This window comes from Cuculus canorus, chromosome 8, assembly GCF_017976375.1.
Source record: "Cuculus canorus isolate bCucCan1 chromosome 8, bCucCan1.pri, whole genome shotgun sequence".
NCBI classification, from domain to species: domain Eukaryota; kingdom Metazoa; phylum Chordata; class Aves; order Cuculiformes; family Cuculidae; genus Cuculus; species Cuculus canorus.
The window spans coordinates 23,391,262-23,409,014 of record NC_071408.1 but is presented as its reverse complement, the minus strand read 5'-3'; the positions used below and the strand labels follow the sequence as shown (position 1 = coordinate 23,409,014).

At 43.9% G+C, this 17,753-nt stretch overlaps 1 protein-coding gene across 1 annotated transcript in view; it reads left to right on the top strand.

Moving 5' to 3' along the window:
- The first annotated feature begins 246 nt into the window (after window positions 1-246).
- RNF11 (ring finger protein 11) overlaps window positions 247-17,753 on the top strand; it is a 32,756-nt gene continuing 15,249 nt past the window's right edge. The window contains exon 1 of the mRNA XM_054073311.1: window positions 247-649. Within this exon, the coding sequence (XP_053929286.1) occupies window positions 527-649 (123 nt within the window). The 5' untranslated portion in view covers window positions 247-526. The remainder of the gene's footprint in view (window positions 650-17,753) is intronic.

Below are 17,753 nucleotides of genomic sequence, written 5' to 3'. Positions count from 1 at the left end.
AACAACAACGCGCGACGGGGGGCGGAGCGCACCGGCGCCCACCATTTTGCGTGCCCGGGGGGGCGGGGGCGGGGTAGATGGGGAGCAGCGCCTCCACCCCACTCTGAGAGGCACTAGCCGCGCGCTCGCAACCTCTTCCCCCACCCTCCCCTCGGCCCACTTCTCTTCGCCCCGCCTGGGGAGGGAGCTCGCCCCGCCGCGGGGCTGTCGGGGGCGTGGCCTGCGCAGGGGGCGTGGCCGCGGCAGAGCCCGGTGCGCGCGGCGCTGGTGACCAGGAAGCAGAAGCGCGCCGGGCAGCCGCGGGGCGGGCGCGCTCTCTGAGCCCCCCTGCCCCACGCCGGCCCCCCTCCCGCCCCGGCTCCAGGGGGTCGGGGCGGCCACGGAGCCGAGCGGGAGTCGGCCGGGCTGCCGCTAAGCCGCTTAGGGCCGGGGCTGGCATGATCGTCCCCGGCTGCGGCGGGGAGGCTGAGGAGCCGGCGGGGCGTCCCTGAGCGGGAGGGGGAGCCGCGCTCCCCAGGGCGGGAAGATGGGGAACTGCCTCAAGTCCCCCACCTCGGATGACATCTCGCTGCTCCACGAATCCCAATCGGACAGAGCCAGCTACGGGGACGGCGCCGAGCCGGATCAGGAGCCGCCGCCGCCATATCAGGTACGGCGGGGGGCGGGGAGCCGGGGTGGAACGGGACGGGGAGCGGGGTCCGGGGATGAAAGGGGCCAAAGAGCGGGGTCCTCTGGAACCGGAGCCCCGAGCGGGCTTCCCGAGACAAAAAGGGGCTGAGGAGCGGGGACACCGGGGAGCGGAGCCCTAACGGGGGCCCCGGGGACAGAAGGGGCCAAGGAGCTGGGGTCCACGGGAGCGGAGCCCCGAGCTCGGAGCCGAGGCACCGAGATAAAAGAGGCTAAGGAGTGGGCGTACCGGGGAGCGGAGCCCTAATGGGAGCCCCGGGTCTGAAGGGGCCAAGGAGCCGGTGCCCCGGGGAGTGGAGCCTCGAGCTCGGAGCGTGGGCACTAGGGACAGAAGGGGCCGAGGAGCGGGGTCCCCTGAGGCCGGAGGTCCGAGCCCTAGCGGGGTCCCCGGGATAAAAGGGGGCAAGAAGCGGGTGCCTTGGGGAGCGGAGGCCCGAACCCCGAGCGACCTCCTCGGAGGAAAAGGGGGCCAAGGTGTGGGTGCCCTGGGCTGAAAGGGGCCAAGGAGCGGGGGTCACCGAGGAGCGGAGCCCGGAGCCCCGGGCGGGGGCCCCGGGAACAGAAAGGTCCAAGAAGCGTGGAGGACCGGGGCCGCTCCCTTTCCGCTCCGGCGTCCCGGGGCGAGGGGACCCGCGTTATCCCCCGTAGTCGCTCGGCCCGGGCAGGAGTCCGGGGCAGGGCCGGTGCCCGGTCCTTTGTTGCCGTCCTGCGGTGACATCACCGTCTGGCGCGGGTGTCGCTGCCCGGGCCTTCCCCGCCCCAGCTGAGCAGCACCGCATCCCCGCTCGCTTCCCAGCTCGGCGGATCCGGTTTCCCTCTCTCGTGTGGGGCGCCAGCAGGGAAGCTTTTCTCATCGTTGGGACCTTTCTGCCTCCGAGAGGATCCGCTCTTGGTGACGAATCAATGAGGGGGGGGAGAAAAAGGCTGGGTGTTCTCTTTTATCACTTTCCTGACGGCGGAGGATAACGTGGCTGTCGAGTGGTGATGGCGTTAATAGGGAAGCCCTGCTCCTGGCCGCGTCTCCAGGGGTGGCGGTGGAAAGGGGAAGCTGAACTTGAGGTTGCACTTGTCTGCGCCTTGTGATGTCTGTTCCCAAATATAGAAATGTGTGTGGCCCTAAACGAGCCGTCTGCGGTGGTTCTGCACTAATTAATAACAATGCCTTTCAAGCGATATAACTGCATGCTTTATTCAGGTTTTAGAAGCGTTTTCCTGTAGGAGGTTTCAGGTAAATCTACAGAAATGGGAATCGGGACACAAATTCTGGAGGGTGACTTGAGAGCTCTTGGTTTTCTAGGATGGGGGTCATTCAGTAGTTGCAGACTTGAACATATAATTAACAAAATTGCAGGAAGTATTTAACCAGGTAGATGTGTAATCTACAAATGCTTTAAGAAGTTCAAGAATTACAGCCCTGATAGGAAGCCTTTTAAGTGTCGAAGAGCAGCCCCATTCGTAGCAGCCATTGCTGGTATGGTGGAGCAGCGCTGGTATGGCTTGGCAGTGTGTAGCTGTGTTCTTTGGGTGCAGAAGCTTAGCATTAGAATAAATTTCCTGATGTAGGGAATTTTTTTCCAACTTCTAAACTATGTCTGCTGAAGTCCAATAAATAGAAAGTGCTTGGTGGCAGATTAAGTTTTTTAAAGGTTGTTTTGTTCTAAATTAAGCCTGAATTGTCCATGTGGTTTAGAGACACATTGTATTTTTGTCAAGCCAACATACCAGATTTGACTGTTCATGCTGTTGCATTTACATCTATCATTCTAGGAAGGCCTGTGGAGGTGCTTTTTTCCACATTGAAAACAACCTGTTAATTCTTGCAAGAGTCTTGAATCAAGTATATGCATTGCGCAGGCTTTCTTGTACGGATTTTGATGTAGATAAGTAGTCTTCATCACTTTATGTTTTCTCGGTGAAGAACTTCTTAATCATAAGTGTGGATGGTTGACTGAGAAGACAGTAGACGGTAAAATAAATGCAGTTACATGAAGTCTGTTACTGAGTAGATGTATTCATAGCAAAACTTCCCTCGCTTGCAAAAAACTGTATAGTATTTGGTGATGTGCTCAGAGGTGCACGTGTGTCTTGGACATCACTGTCCATCCTGAAAGCCCCTCCACTGATCCTGGCAGTTCTCAAAGCTGCACCTTGAGGCTGCATTTTGTGTCTTGTATAGTCAGAATTCAAAGCTACTCTTTCCACGGATTTTGAACTACAGTAGTTTATGATTTAAAAAAAAGAACAAGCCTTACCAGTGATGTCATGCAGCATTTCATGCAGTTTGAGGTCAAAGCAATTTATGATTTTGAATTCTTTTGGATTTAGAAGATGCACAAGACAGATTCTGAAGGTGAAGATTTCTCTATGCTCAGTTATCGCTGTTGTACTAGTGATAGGTCTCACCTTGTCATGTAACTTTCGAGTGGCAGCTTGGATTTGGTGCTACAAATGGGAATGTAGGAGTTTTTTCTGTGTGTGATAATTGTTTCTATCACAGTATCTTAACCAGAATTAGAGGGTGTATGGGAATATATAGACCTGAGGAAGTAAAGCAAGGAGAAGGATAGCATGAGTTTGAAAACTAGTGTGTGGTAATTAGCAGTGGGTGCAGGAAGCTGGGAGATGAACAATTTAAATCTAACTCCTGAAATTTCAGCTGCAAAATGGACCTATTTTAGAAGAGAATAAAATTTGATATGTTTACTTCTCTTAGGTTTGCAGCAATGATGTGTCAGCTTCCTGAATAGATCTTGCAGAGTATGCAAGCTGGGGGAAAGAAGCTTGTTGGGTGAAGATACACCATTGTAGAAAGTGACTTCTGTGTCTCTTGTAACTAACGTCTATTATTTTGACATTTAAAATACTTCTTCGCATTGCAACAGGGTTGTGCCATGGGAATCTTGTTAAGCAGAAATTTTTATTTAGCATCTATTTCTAACTGCAAAGTGCACCCTCAATAATCATTTCAGTACTACATGTGAAGTATCTTTTGTCAATGTGTGCTATTGAACCAGCTGTGAGAAAGTCCAGCTTCCAAAAGTGAGATTGAAAATTGGATTGGCAGTATGGATGCATGGAGTAATGGGGAATATAACTTCCATTCAGAGGCTGTGCATATACTTGTCTCTGTTCTCTGTCTTTGTGGCAGTACGTGCTACAAGCTACAGCAGAAAGCCTTGGAGAGGGGGCATCTTTTCAGACAGGTGTCTGAGTTAATGAGACAGTGGTCCGTTAAAGCATCAGACATTTTCCAGTGCGTTAAGCTCAGCAGCCAGCATGGGAAATAATTAAAACAACCAAAAAAGGAATGTGTTTGTGTGACAGGGGAAAGGAAGTGATTTCAAGAGTGGACCAACACTTTCATAGACAGGCGCTAATTTTGGATGCCTCCATTTTAGAACCCAGAAATTACAACTGTTTTTCTAAGGGCTAAGCACATGCAACTGCATTTTTAAGCAGTGAATCTGTCATTAGGAAAGAGTTAGCTTTGGTTTTGTTTTTTCTCAAGTCCTCAAAACTGAGTATGCTTTCAAATTTGTTTTCCTTCTCTGTGTATGACTTCTTTGCCATCTGTTGGCAATATGCCTTCTGCTGTTTTTCCATACAAGATCACTGTTTTTTCCAGCTTCTCTTACTTCTGGTAGTTCTTCTCAAAGCCTTTATTTTGCAGAACAGATGTGCCTTCTTTCTTAATTCTTGTTTCCCATTTCTCTTCTTAAATAGTTCCTTAATAGCTGCAGGAAATAATTTGCAGGTTTATTAAATGTTGGAATTTTACACAGTGAAGTGCAGAATACATCTTTTCTCTGTAAGTTTCTAGACTGTGGGCAAAATATACTGCAGTCTTCTAAAGAGGAGTTATACCACTTGCTAAATTAGTAAGCTAAAAGCCTGAGAAATAAGCACAAATTCTTGGTATCGGTATTGAACTCATAGAAACATGTTTAATAGGTTGATGTGGCAGATAGACTAATGAAATATTTTTACCTGAAGAGATCCAAAGTGCACTCTGGTACTCGGTACTACCCTGTGTTGTTTTACAGGCCCAGATAAAATGTTTCAGTTGATCTAGTGTGGCTTGTTTTCTTTTTTGTTGTTTTTGTTTTTTTTAATTTATTTGGAGGGATTAATCCTTTTGACCTGGATACTCCTTTGATTAGGCTGTAGGCACAAAATGAGATGACAGATCACAAACATGAGCTTAACCAAGCATTGTGCTCATACAATCTTCCAAAAGCTGTTGGGCAGAGCAGCTTTGGAAAGCACAATTTAGAATATCTCATGGGTTCTCTTAAACTGAGCTAGGTGCAATAGCATCCTTGGGCCTCCTCTGTTAACTGAGCATCAGCTGTACGCATTGTACCCTCATCCCCATCCAGCTCTCTTGTTCTGCTGTGTTCCAGCTGTCCCCAGTTCAGTGAGGTGACACAACTGCTTCTGCTGACAGTGCCCTAGGTCCCTAGTAATTCACTCTCCAGCATCCCCTCTGCTTGAGCCCAGTGCTGTACGTGCAGCCCTGTTGCTTGTCCAAGCTGCTGAAGAAGTCGCTAGTTTGAACAGTCAGAACATTTCCTTGAAATAGTCTGTTGCATTTCTGTGTGAAATTTGCCCCTATTGTGGATGCATGTGTTGGATGTATTTTGCTTTTATTATGGCTCTCATCAAGACATAAGTAATATTACATTGGTGTTCTCATACTGTATTTTCAAAGGCATGGTAATTAATATCATTAAAATGCAAACCAGATTAGTTCTGATGTAGGAGTTGCACTCATTTGTAGAAACATCCATACAAAATTCTCTTGGGCTGCGGATGAGATGATTTTTCGTCTGTGATTGCGAGCATTGTGCAAAAAGGAAGACTACTGTAGTATAATGTGTTATAATTCAATGTGAGTGGTTATACCAACAGTTCTGGTTTTGCACCTGGTTTGTTGGAACAGTATAGCAAGATGCAATGGGACAACATTACTTGTGGAAAGCTGTTCGTGGAAAAAAGCAAATCAACTAGTAAGTTTAATGTAAGAAAAAGGAGTGTTTTTAAAAATTGCCTGTGCAGGTCTTGCCCTATTCTCTGCTTGTCCTCCGCATCTTGGTGATGATGTGAATGAATTACAGTTGCATTTGTGGATATGAACTGAAATACCGCTCCAGTCCGGTGGAAACTTCAAAAGGCTTCAAAAAAGAGTATCTGTTTGTGATGCTGGCTGGTCCCTTCTGGCAGGACTGCCCTTGGTGGGGATCAGCCTCAGTGAGAAGAGAAAGTGACGGAGGAGCTGAAGTGTTTGCTTCAAGGATAAGAAATGGTAGACTAAGCCAGCGATGTTGTGGTTTTACTTCTTTTCAACACTATAGTTGCTTAAGCTGTGAGTTGCATAACTCATCCTTAGATATGAACAAGTGCTCAGTAGTGTTCTGGAATAATATATCTGACTGTGAAAGACCAAGCACTAAGTGATAAAATCACTTCTGATAAACGGTTATCATACAAGTTAGATGGCTGTGTTCAGAAACCCTGTAAGCCCCCCATGCTTATGGTGCAGTTCTGGTAAATTATTAGGCTGTGCAAAGCACAGGGATATATATTTCATTTATCCAGACAGTAATGAAATATATATATATAAAAATATATATTGAATGCTATATTAATAGCAGTCAAGATTGTTTAGTTAGTGAACAATATGTTACGATATTTCTTACTGCTTTCATGTCTGAAGAACATAGATAACTTAAGTTCTGTAGAGAATTGTGTTACTGGTAATTGATGCTAGACAGAAAGTTTCCCAAGTGTGCTGAGTCTGACTTCCTTTCTAGATAACAGTTAGAACAAAACGTGCACCTGTATTTCCTGTTTTTAATGCATACTGGTTGCAGCACAGCCTGATAGGCTGGCTGGTTGGTGCCATCTTCCATTTTGCTAGTCAAAAAATCTTGGGGGCAGGGAGAGAAGAGGGGAAGGAATGCAGACCTGAAAATAAGGGATACTGGATGGCATCACAGAGCTAGGTAACTTTAATCTTGAAAATAATCATTCATAAACTGTTTTCAATGAATTTTTTGATGCATATTGGTGGAATACTGTAATTCTTTGCCTGCTTAAATAGATTTTTAACTCTAAATGGTTATAAATGTGTTAGACGTGGCTAGAGGAGATGGGAAGTATATGCTGATGCTTGAGTTCTCTCTGTTACCATCTTTCTATTGTGAAAATTAGAGTTGGTTTCTTGGCTCATTGTTGTTGATTTGGCAATCGGTAAAGATTTGGCCCTAGCCATTCTGGCTGGAAGATTTTCCAAAAGGAATTTTGAAAAGAAGATATGTTTATAATCACAGTTGATGGTGTAGTGCTTGCTGTTTTACATTGGAGTCTTGCGTTTGGTTCTGGAGTCCTTGACAGAGGAAGGACATGGATCTATGAGTCCAGAGAAGGCCACAAATATGATAGTTGGGCTTGTTTAGCCTGGAGAAGGAGAGGCTCCAGGGAGACCTTATAGCAGCCTTCCAGTGCTTAAAGGAGCCTACAGGAAAGCTGAGGAGGGGCTCTTTATCAGGGAGTGCAGGCATAGGAATGAGCGGTAGTGGTTTTAAGCTGAAAGAGGGAAGATTTAGATGAGATATTGGGAAGAAATCTTTTCCTGTCTGGGTGGTGCGACACTGGCGCAGGTTGCCCAGAGAAGCCTTGGAAGCCCCATCCGTAAAGACGTCCAAGGTTGAATGGGTCTGTGAGCAACCTGATCCAGTGAAAGGTGACCTTGCCAGTGTCGGGGAGGTGGAACTGGATGATCTTTAAGGTCTCTTCCAACCTAATCCATTCTATGATTCTGTGAAATACCTTAAGTTGGATCAAGATGCTGTACAAGGTCCATCCTTGTCTTCCCGCCGTATCCTTGTTCGTCACTTCAACAAGGGGAAGAAACTCTGTTTAATGAGCACGTCTGCAGCCCCTGGTAATGGTTGTAGCCAAACTGATTGCAGAATGTAAGATCAAGAAAGTGAAAATTACACCACTTACTTGAGATGGACGTGTATTTTCCAGTCTTTGTGCTTGTCTTTGTTACAGGACAGTGTAACGTCTGTGTGTCTTCCCATAGACACAGAGAAACGTGTGTATATTTTGAAGAGGTAATGGTCTGTGGGATAGACTGAAGCTAATCAGCCATGACTTGTCTATGAGCTAATGAAGCTGTTCCTAAGAGACCAAAGAATTACAAAATGAGCAGGTTTTTAGGGATGTCATGGCTGAGTTAGAACAAAACCTCTTCGGGGAAAAAGCTGAAAAGTCACAGTTCTTTGACTCTAAAAGCAAAGCAAGCTTCAGTCAATTTAGACTGCAAGAAAAACTTGCCCTTATATTGTGAAGGTCTCAAGTGAAGCTGTCTTGCTTCCTGGAGGTAGGACATGTTTTTTGTAGAGGATGCTGTCTTTCTTGTTCTGCCAGCCTCCTGGGGGACAGCCACAGCAGCGACTTGTCCCAGCAGAGCTAGAGTCACGTGTAGCTTCTTGGTGGATAAAAATGTACTATGGACTTCAACAACAACAAAAACGCAACCCCAAAGCTAATCAAAACAAAACCCACCAAAAAAATTACTCTAGTGGCCCTAGTATAAGTCATAGTCATTCTTAGTTCAGTCCTCTGTTTAGTTTGTAACTTTGAGCAAATCACTTAACTGGTCTGTGCTTTAGTTTCCTCACTGTAAAATGAGGACTAAAAGAGCAATAAACTTTATCTTTAGTGCAGGCATGCTTAGTAATTTAATTCATGTTTGTAAAGTCCATGATAATTTGATTTTAGTAAAATAATATTCGTCTGTTATAAAACAAAACTCTGCAGGAATTTATGACTGCTGTAGAGAGGGAGCTTTATCAGAAGATCTGTAGATAAATCTCCTAAGTCTGTTTTGGAATCTGATAGTTCAGCATTTATTTGGCAGCTCGTATTCCAGATGCTCAATTAGTAGGAAAGAAGGGGCCTTAGGTATAGTAGTAAGAAATCTTGCCTAATCAGGATGATGAATCTTTGTTATATTGGGAATTTGTGCATTCTTTCAGGCAAGCCAACCCAAACATGCAATACTTCCCTCCCCAAAACCTAGGACCACCATGTGTTAAGGAAGCTCTTAAGTTTCCCATGTGTACCACTGGTTCATTTTTGTGATGAACAGCTGTTGCTGACTGTACATCTGGACTTCAGTTTCTGAACCACAGAGAATAAACTAGTTTTATGTTTTGAAGAGATAATGATCTGTGGAATGGACTAAAGCAAATCAACTGTGACTTTCCTGTGAACTAATGAAACAATTTCCAAGAGACCAAACAGTTACAGAGAGCGGTTGTCTTATTTACCGGTCCTCCACAGGAATCTGCCAGCCTCTCTTTTTCTCATCAGTGAAGAAGAAAGTTGGAATGCTGATGGCATAAAAGCTGCTGGGCCATAATCCACATGCAGTGACATGGACAAACAGCAGATATGTGCAGCAACTGGAGGAGGAGATAAAAGAACCGTCTTTCCAACCACAGTTGTGTCAGCCAGATCACAACCAGCTAGTTTATTGCAACAGGCATTTCTGCTGATCCACCAGAATGCTTATGCATGCCCTCTGCTTCACGCACGTGCATGCACGCATACCATCGTATCAAAGGCTGGGCTGATTTTTGAGCGTTCTCATCCTGTCTCTGTTTTTAGCCACTGGTTTAGTTTAGGGATGATGTAGACCTGAGGTGCCTGCGGGAGGACTGAAACTGTGGGAGGAATGAGAGAAACTGTGACTCAGGAAATTCAGATCCTCCCTTAGCCCCAGCATGCAGTGATGAATGAGCAGGCTATTATCCCTGCAATACTGAAACCTGTTTAACCTTGATCATATTTTTTGGACACTAGAGAGACCTCTGTGTGCTCTTGTTTGCCTTTTCCCCATTCAGAGCCATTTGTATTTCTAGAGGCATAGTTCAGAAGCTGTCCTCGTATGTAGTTCAGTGAACTCCAAGGCACAATGCCCATGCAGGGACAACCTTGTTCTCAGTCGAAGACAAATCCCTGCTTGCTGACCAAGCACAGTTTTCCAGAGCTTGGGATTGTAGCTAGCCTATATGCAATTAGAGTTTGGACTGCAACGAGAGGCCCTAGAAGCATCAAGGAAACACCTGGTTTATGAGTAATAAAACTTAATGAAGCAGTGTGAATAGCCAATGGTAAGCTAAATATCATTCAATCAGTGCTATTTTGAGCAAAAGCAAAGAATCTGCTATCCTGCAGCCACAATTAAACCCATTATATTTACCAGATACTGCCAGTTTCTAGTTTTTGTCAAAACTGCTTTTGAAAAGAAAAAGGTGAGACTAGACTATAACCCAGAAATGCATCTACAACATAGCTATATAGACTCAGACACTGGTTCTGCAGAGACGGTAAGGTTTCTCTTTACTCCTCGCCACCATCGCTCTGTATGGCTCTCCCGATAATTTGTATACAGGCTTTAGCCAGAAGGAAATGGTGCGATGTTTATCTGACTTTATTTATTCCCGTAAGATGCATCTTGGTGGTGGTGGATACAAATCTCCTATGACTCAGTGTGTGAATGCTACAGAATTGGATGTGCTCTTGCCCCAGAGCTGCAGGAGACTTATCTAAGAGATCAAAGTGCATCGGATTCCATTATTTCAGTATCTGTGGGACAGTATAATGCATGACTGCACTGGGATGATGACTGTCTGACTTTTATTCATTGTTGTAATGAAACCCAGATACAGAGTTTGTTCTGTTCATGGAATGTTAATCACACCATTTTTATTAATACTGTTGTTGAAATCTGTAATTCAGATATTGTATAATTTTGCAGTATAGATTAAGACTAGTATTTATTTTGCTGGAATAAATTAGTTTTATTTAAAGTTCGGAAAGAGGAGTGGTTGCTGTCAGGTTTTGAGTAAACAGGTGCAAGCACTGCCTGACTAAAGATGTGCTAAACTGGTTTGGTCTATACTGTTGCTTAACAGAAAGCAGTTAACTCCTGTATGCAGTGCGAACTGTATGAAAGGCTCTAAATTCAGATTTAGTTAAAATAACTGAAAATAAGATTTTAACACCCATAGACTTTATTTAATGCTTTGTAATAGTACTTGCTTAATTGCCATTGCCAGTTTCTGATGCTTTGGGATTTCTCTTGGTGGTTTTCTGTTTAGGTATTATGATTTGTATTGAAGCTGCATCTGTTTATCTTCAGTTTAGTTTATGAAATATGACTAAGTCATTGCTCTAGTGTCTGCTTCACAGACTTCTGTAATGTTTTGTCTATACATTTGGAGACCTTGAGGCAGCTGTGGATTGTCCCATGGAGAGTGACTTCGTTGAAAGTGTATTGCCCTTCTTGGAAGGAAACAATGTTACTTTTAAGATTCAAGCAAAAATAATTAAGTTAAATTAACAATTCTCTTCTGGGTTAGTGCTTTTTCACCTCTTAGTTCCTGAGTCTCTGAGGCTCTGAGCTGTTTTTGCAGTGCTTGCAAGAGCTAATAAAATCCTATCTGTAGTCACTAAAGTAAGAACACAGGTCCACACCTACTTTACAGTTTTTAGGGATCTGCAGTTTGGAAGCTACACGAACACTGCCTAGGCAGTGTTACTCTAAGTTGTGTCCTGAGCCAAGAAGACTTCTCTGCCTGCTCCGAAGGAGGCAAACTTCTTTAGCTAATGGCATCTGCGCGATGCTGCAGCGGTTGTGATGGCCAGATCCCCTTGGGCAGCTGGAACGAGTTGGATAATGGCCTTTGGCCCAAACCTGAGCCAGGTGTTCAGTTGCTTTCCCACCCCACCCCACCCTTGACTGGCAGTGGTAGTGTGGTATGTAATCCATCCAAGTGGATTTGCAGGGTATCACGTCTGGAGCTCTACTAGGTTTTATATAATCCTTCCAGCCAGTCATCTGTAAGAACTGAAAGTGAGGTGCATGGAGAGATTTTACATCATGTCTGAATTTAGACAAAACTATCTGGAATTTCTGAGAACTGAAGTTGTGTTTATTTTGCTGTGTTGCTTAACTACTGAAAGTCAGTTTACCATAGGATGCTCATTCCTTTTGTGTATACATAATGGGTTTGTTGGTTTACAGTAGATGGAGCCAGGTATCCAGAGACGCAATGTTTAATGACTAATTAGTTTTGGTTTTAAAAGTTCCTTACAAAAGAAAAAATACTATCCACACAAAATTCTATGCTCCAAGTAGTCTTTGTTTTCCTCTATAAACTGTATTCTTTTTCAGTGAGTAACCTCTCATTTCCTACCTCGCAGAAGAAGCAAGATGACCTAGATCTAGAGCTTCCTGGAGAACACTTCACCCTATATATAGCTTCTCCTGAAGTGTCTTCGTGTAGCTGTCACCTACTCTGAGCTGCTAAACTGAGGAGAAAAGAGCTATAGCTTTAGGCTGAGGTAGGAAAGGAGGATGTTTTTACCCTTCCTCTTTATTCAGGATGTATTAACTACATCTTGCACACGTGCCACTCTCTGGATTCTGGTGTGGTGAAGGCCAGACTTCCAGACTCCCAACTACAACATGCAGAACTTTATGTCTCTGTATTTCCTCAATGTGCTGCGACTGAATAATGACCAATTACCTCCTGGCTAATGAGTGAATTGGATCACGCCTTTGTGTTGGCAGGAATGTAGTGGACTCTGGACATGATATCCTGGCGTCAATGTGTTCTTTGTTCTGGTCAGATCACGCAGATGAAGATTCCTCTAAGCAGCACTGCTGGTGTGGTGGTGTTTTTATTGTAAAGCAAAACCTGGGAAAATGGTAGTAACACCTATGTAACGGATGCTACTAAACAGGCAGTTGGTGTTGAGGGATCAGACAAATGTTTCTACCTCAGCGTTAAAGTCAAAAGACGAAGAGTGTTGTAGGCTGAGAGAAATTTGTCCATACTCTTGTCAGCGTAAGACATTTTTTCAAAAAATAAAGGAGTTTGCCTGAGTCAGTGCATCAGTAACTTGAGCTATTTGGGCTTCCGTAGCCTCTCTGGGGAGAGAAGGGTGCTTCCTGTGTCCCTGAAGAAAATGCCACTGTCTAATGACAGCACATACTCCTTTCCTGGGACCTTCACCGCACCAGGGATGACTGCTAGTGGAACCCATTGGTGCCCCTGTGTTGGGGTGTGGTGTTTACCTCTGGGACGTGGGAAAATAGCATCGGTGTTTGTTTAACTTGATTGGAGGCAGGATTCTGCTCCAGCACTTAGAAATAATGGCTTTGACAGATGCTGCTTGGAAGTCTTGGAGGCTATCTCTGTGTTCAGTGGACCACGAGCTGAAACTGGGCAAAAATGTGGTGTGCCTCATGATCTGTGTTGTGTGTATCCATGTTTCTGGTGCAGGGAGGTCTGCTAGCCATCTGTTGCTTCCAAAAGGATTGCTTTTCTTTTCCTTCCTGTTTTCCTCTTGCAGCCCTTGTGTTGCGCAGTCACTTGGTGTTGGCTTTGGTGCTTATCTGATCCCTCAGTGAGTCAGCTCATACCCTTCAAGTCTCTGAAATGAGTTCTCTTGTTCTTATTTTCCTTCTGTCAGATTAGTGAACCAGCCTGACTTCCTGGTGGAGATTGGATTTATCTGCACTGTTTGCTCTCTGTATACTGCGTTTTACTTTGTAACATCTCTGGAAAGGTCTAGAGATGTCAGGTACTAGATGTGTGCTGTCACCACCAAGTACTACAGGAGCTTTGGCTTCTACATGTTGCAATTAAGAATACACTACGACTTCACTGTGTGCCATAGCATGCACAGAATGAATATATGATATTGATTTGGGCAGTGAGTGTGTTTGAGAATGGTCTGTGCATGAAACGCACTACTCTAAAGGTGCAGTTTCTAACTTTAGTGGGGCAGTGGTTTCAGTTGGTGGGACAAGTCTGATGTAGACAAAGACTTAATTCTTTTTCTTAAATGTGATCATTCATTTTAAAAAAAAACACAAAACCCCAAACCAAACATAAGCACAAACCAACAAGAAAGCCTACAAAACGTAATGAAAGCATATAAATCTGTCTACCAGAACCACTGTTGAAGATGCCTGGATGCTTTTTTTCCTCTGTCTTCTTTTTTTTTTTAAGAAGCTTCATGAGTGTTACCTAACAGCTCATGAGTCTATTCGGTAAGTACAGGAACGGGTGAAGACTTCCACAGCCTATTCCTGTTGTGCAGCAGACTGTGATACCCCTTGGGACACAACTGACTACAGTAACATTATTCATCTGCATTGTGGGGTGCTGCTCTGCCTCTTTCCTCACACAAGCCTTCCAGTTATGAGTCTGTGGATGGCTTCCAAAGTCTGAACATAACTTGGCAAGCTTTGTCACTGCTGTTAGGAGTTGATTACCTTTGTGCGTATGTATGTGAGGACTGCCAGTGTATGTGGCTTTTAATAAAATAACTTCCCTGTGTCTAAAACAGTTAGAATTAAGGCATATAAGTATAGTAGAGCAGAAGTCAGGCTGGCCACCTAAATTTGCCTGTCCTGTGTTTTGTGACTCCTTACTGGAGTTTGGTGTGTCTCAGGAGAGGCTACTCATTTCCATTTAAAGTCAGTCTTACTCAAAGCAAATTGAGGGACAGAATGCTGTTTTAAGAGCTAAACTTGAGAAGCAAATCTTGCTACTTTTCCACCAGTCCACTTATACAGTGTTGCCCACTCTTGTTACTTCTGTGGTAATGCCATGCTCTCACATGGCTCAAACCCTCTTACTCCTTTCCTTTGTTTGTTTTTCTGAATTGAGAACCTGGAGCACTGAACACAAACAGTAAATACCATGTTTACAGCTTTTTTTGGTCTCACCAACTAAGTTGGGTCAGGCTTAATTTTTGGCTTGGAGACCTACAAAAAGCGCCCCGAAGCCACAGGAGATGAGGCTGTCAGGACAGCAAGGGACAACTGTCAATGTCAGGCACTGGTGTGCAAACAGCCCAGCAAATTGTCAGTGCTGTGGGGTGCTGCAAAGCTGTAGAAATAGTTTTCTGAATGAGACTGCTGACTGCCACTAATGTGTCCTTGGTTTATTTCATTAAATATACTAGCCAGATTTCAGATTGAATACAGTAATGCATTTCAGCTGGACAGAATAGAACTATTTTAATTAGGCCAATAGTTATTGCCCTTTGTCTCACAAAGACTTAACTTACTTCTGTCTGATGTGTTGCTTAGGATGCCTTTTTTTTTAAGTACTAGATGCAAAGTGGTTACTGTGTCGCAATAATAAAGTGCATGTGAGTCAACACAGAGGGCAATAATCCCACCCATGCTCATTCACTGGTGACCTTACCTTTTGCTTGCTACAGGCCAAGTCCTCACCAGTGATGCAGCTCCCTGATGCTATTTGAGCAACACAAGTGAGTTTGTAAAGCTATAGGTTTCTGAATGTGCTAAAACTTTCAGATAGCATATCGTCCAGCAGAATAAGCTTTCTAAAGTTTATCAGCCCTGCCTTTGGTCCTGCTTCTACCTGTAGATTATGCTCCAGGAAACAGAGTTTGGCCAAGAAGATTTGTGCTTCTGCCATAGGTGTTTTCCACCAGTGAGTCATCAGAACCCCAGCAGAGATCAAACCAAAGTTGCTAATGGAAAAGTATTTTGTCCAAAAACTTATTTTCTCACTTTTAAAGCTTTTGTTTTGTTAGTGTTCTAATCTTCCAGGTAGGCCCACTCATGACAGTGTCTGCAGGCATTTATAACAGCTTCCACAAAATGAGGCTGAGATTTAATGAGTGTTATCTTCTGTATTTTATTTCAATTAGCTTTGAGTTAAATATGTAGTTGTTACACTGCATCGTGGATTATATTAATTTGGATCACAGCCTTGTTTGGTACAGTGTTGGAAATTGCATATTAACAAGTATGTGATGGGCTGTTTCCTGGTGTCTGTGTGGAAGGGGATTTATCGATAGTTATGCACATGCTCAGTGAAATTATTTTCTGCAAACAACATATGATTTTTACAAGATGCCGGTCAAGCTTTACCCCTGCTGCTTCTACAGGGAGCATTTTTTTATCAGCTGAGAACTTAAGGCTCAAGAAGCTATTTCATAGTTCTAGATTATTTATGGCAAACTTGCACCTGTTATTCTTGTACCAAACAGATCCTTAGTTGTTTTTCTGATGTTTACTCTCCTGATTTATTTAGAGATCAGTCCTATATCCCTTTCAGCCTTTGTTTTTCTAGGCTAAGGCTTCTATTTTTATTTTGTTTGTTAGTGAATACAATATTCAAGCAACTTGGTTTTCCTGATAAAATATATCTTGCCCCTAGTCAGTGAAGCTAAAAGAAAAAAAAAAAAGAAATATTAAAGCAGGGCATATTTTAAGTGGTTGAGGGATCATTGACTTCTCAGCATCTTGCAGTGAATGTTGTAGTGGTGACTGATAGTGGAAGTCATAGACAATATTTACTTAAAATCAGGAGAACATGCTGCCCAGAAGCCCAAGGGGCAAGTGCATTTTCACACGCTGCTGGCCATTCTCCTCTCTCATTAGAGCAAACCATTCCATAACATGCTAAAGACCTCACCAGCAACACTATGTTATATGAAGTGATACAAAAAAATCAGGACCAGGCCTGCAAATTCTGTACAAACCTTCAGTGGGACAAAGAAACTTTCTTTAACCCGATCTGTCAGTCTGCAATTGCTCTATATGGCTTACAGCAGATTTCATTTGACAAGCATTGGACTAATTTTTACCAAAGTTCATGGAGAAAGCTGTGCACAACCCTTTTCTGCCCCCAAGGAAGCATCTAGAGCTGCCTCTCTCCCAAAACAATTGGTTTATTTCTGCTTCTGCTGTCTGCTGCAAAACAACAAATGAAAGAACAAAATTGTTTGCTGCAGCGATTCCTTCTTATGTCTTTACTGCAGTGGAGATCCGCCTATAGGAAAGGAGGTATCCCAAACAAAGACAGGCATTCAGACTCATCTTTTAACCTTGCCTGTTTGGCTTGGAGATTACTCAGCAGTTCTTTTGGTGTCCCCAGGGAAGAGCCTTCCCTGACTTCACTTAACTGCAGTGGTGCGTAAGAGGTAGGGTTTAGTCGTAGGTCCTCGGACTTGGAGAAGCAGCACTAAATGCTGTCTGCTTCCCAGGCTACTCTACTACACCCACTGCATTTGAGGGGGGCCCTTTCAGGGACTGCACAGTGAGCTAAAAAGTCTAGAAAGATAACTAAAAATATTTCTGCAGTGATTGAGTGATGATATTTCTGCCTACGGAGTTAAAATCCTAACAAGAAGCTTCCCATCTTTTCCCTCTTCCATTACACCCTAATTACCCCCAACGTAACAAGGCACATTCTAGACTAAATGGCATAAATGAGACCTAGAAAACTCCCAGGGTTTTCTTGATAGCTGTTTTTCTGTATCTGTCTGTATTTTTTTTCTTTTGACACAATAACATACTGAATACCTCCGGATTGACTGCATCAAAGCTCTGTGTTACTTCATTACGGTGTTTTACGATGGCTGCAGTTTGTGTGTATACACATACAGACAAAACTGGTAAAACTTATTTGGTGGTTGTGTGGGTTGTAGCAGGACATGGTTATTACATCCTAAACATGAATGCAGGAGAATTTGATAAGTAGAAATATTTCTTTGTAAAGCTTGAAAGAGTGTCAGTATCATGATGATGACATTGGGCTTTAATTTCTGACTCTGAGGGATGTAATAAGTAGCACATACCTCACCTAGAGTAGAGTTAATGCTTTGGTGCAGGGCCTGAGCGGTTTCCTTGTGCCCGTGTGTCTAGATTGGTGTATTTGAAAGTCATAGGTAACGTTCCTGGGAAATCAGTGCTTTAAAATGTGCACAGTTTACTTTGTATTTCCATGTGATCTTCACAACTCCAGCCCTAAAACTGCATCCTATCTACCGCTGTATTTGGTGTTCAGGGCTTCTGGGGTACTTTGCACAACATGAAAGATCCCTTATTGTGTATAGATGAGCTAAGGCTGGGGATCTCCAGGCTTCACAGCTGCTCTCATATGGGTCTGTCAGAGTGAAATGGCCCTTTGTCTTTCAACCAGTCAGTCCAT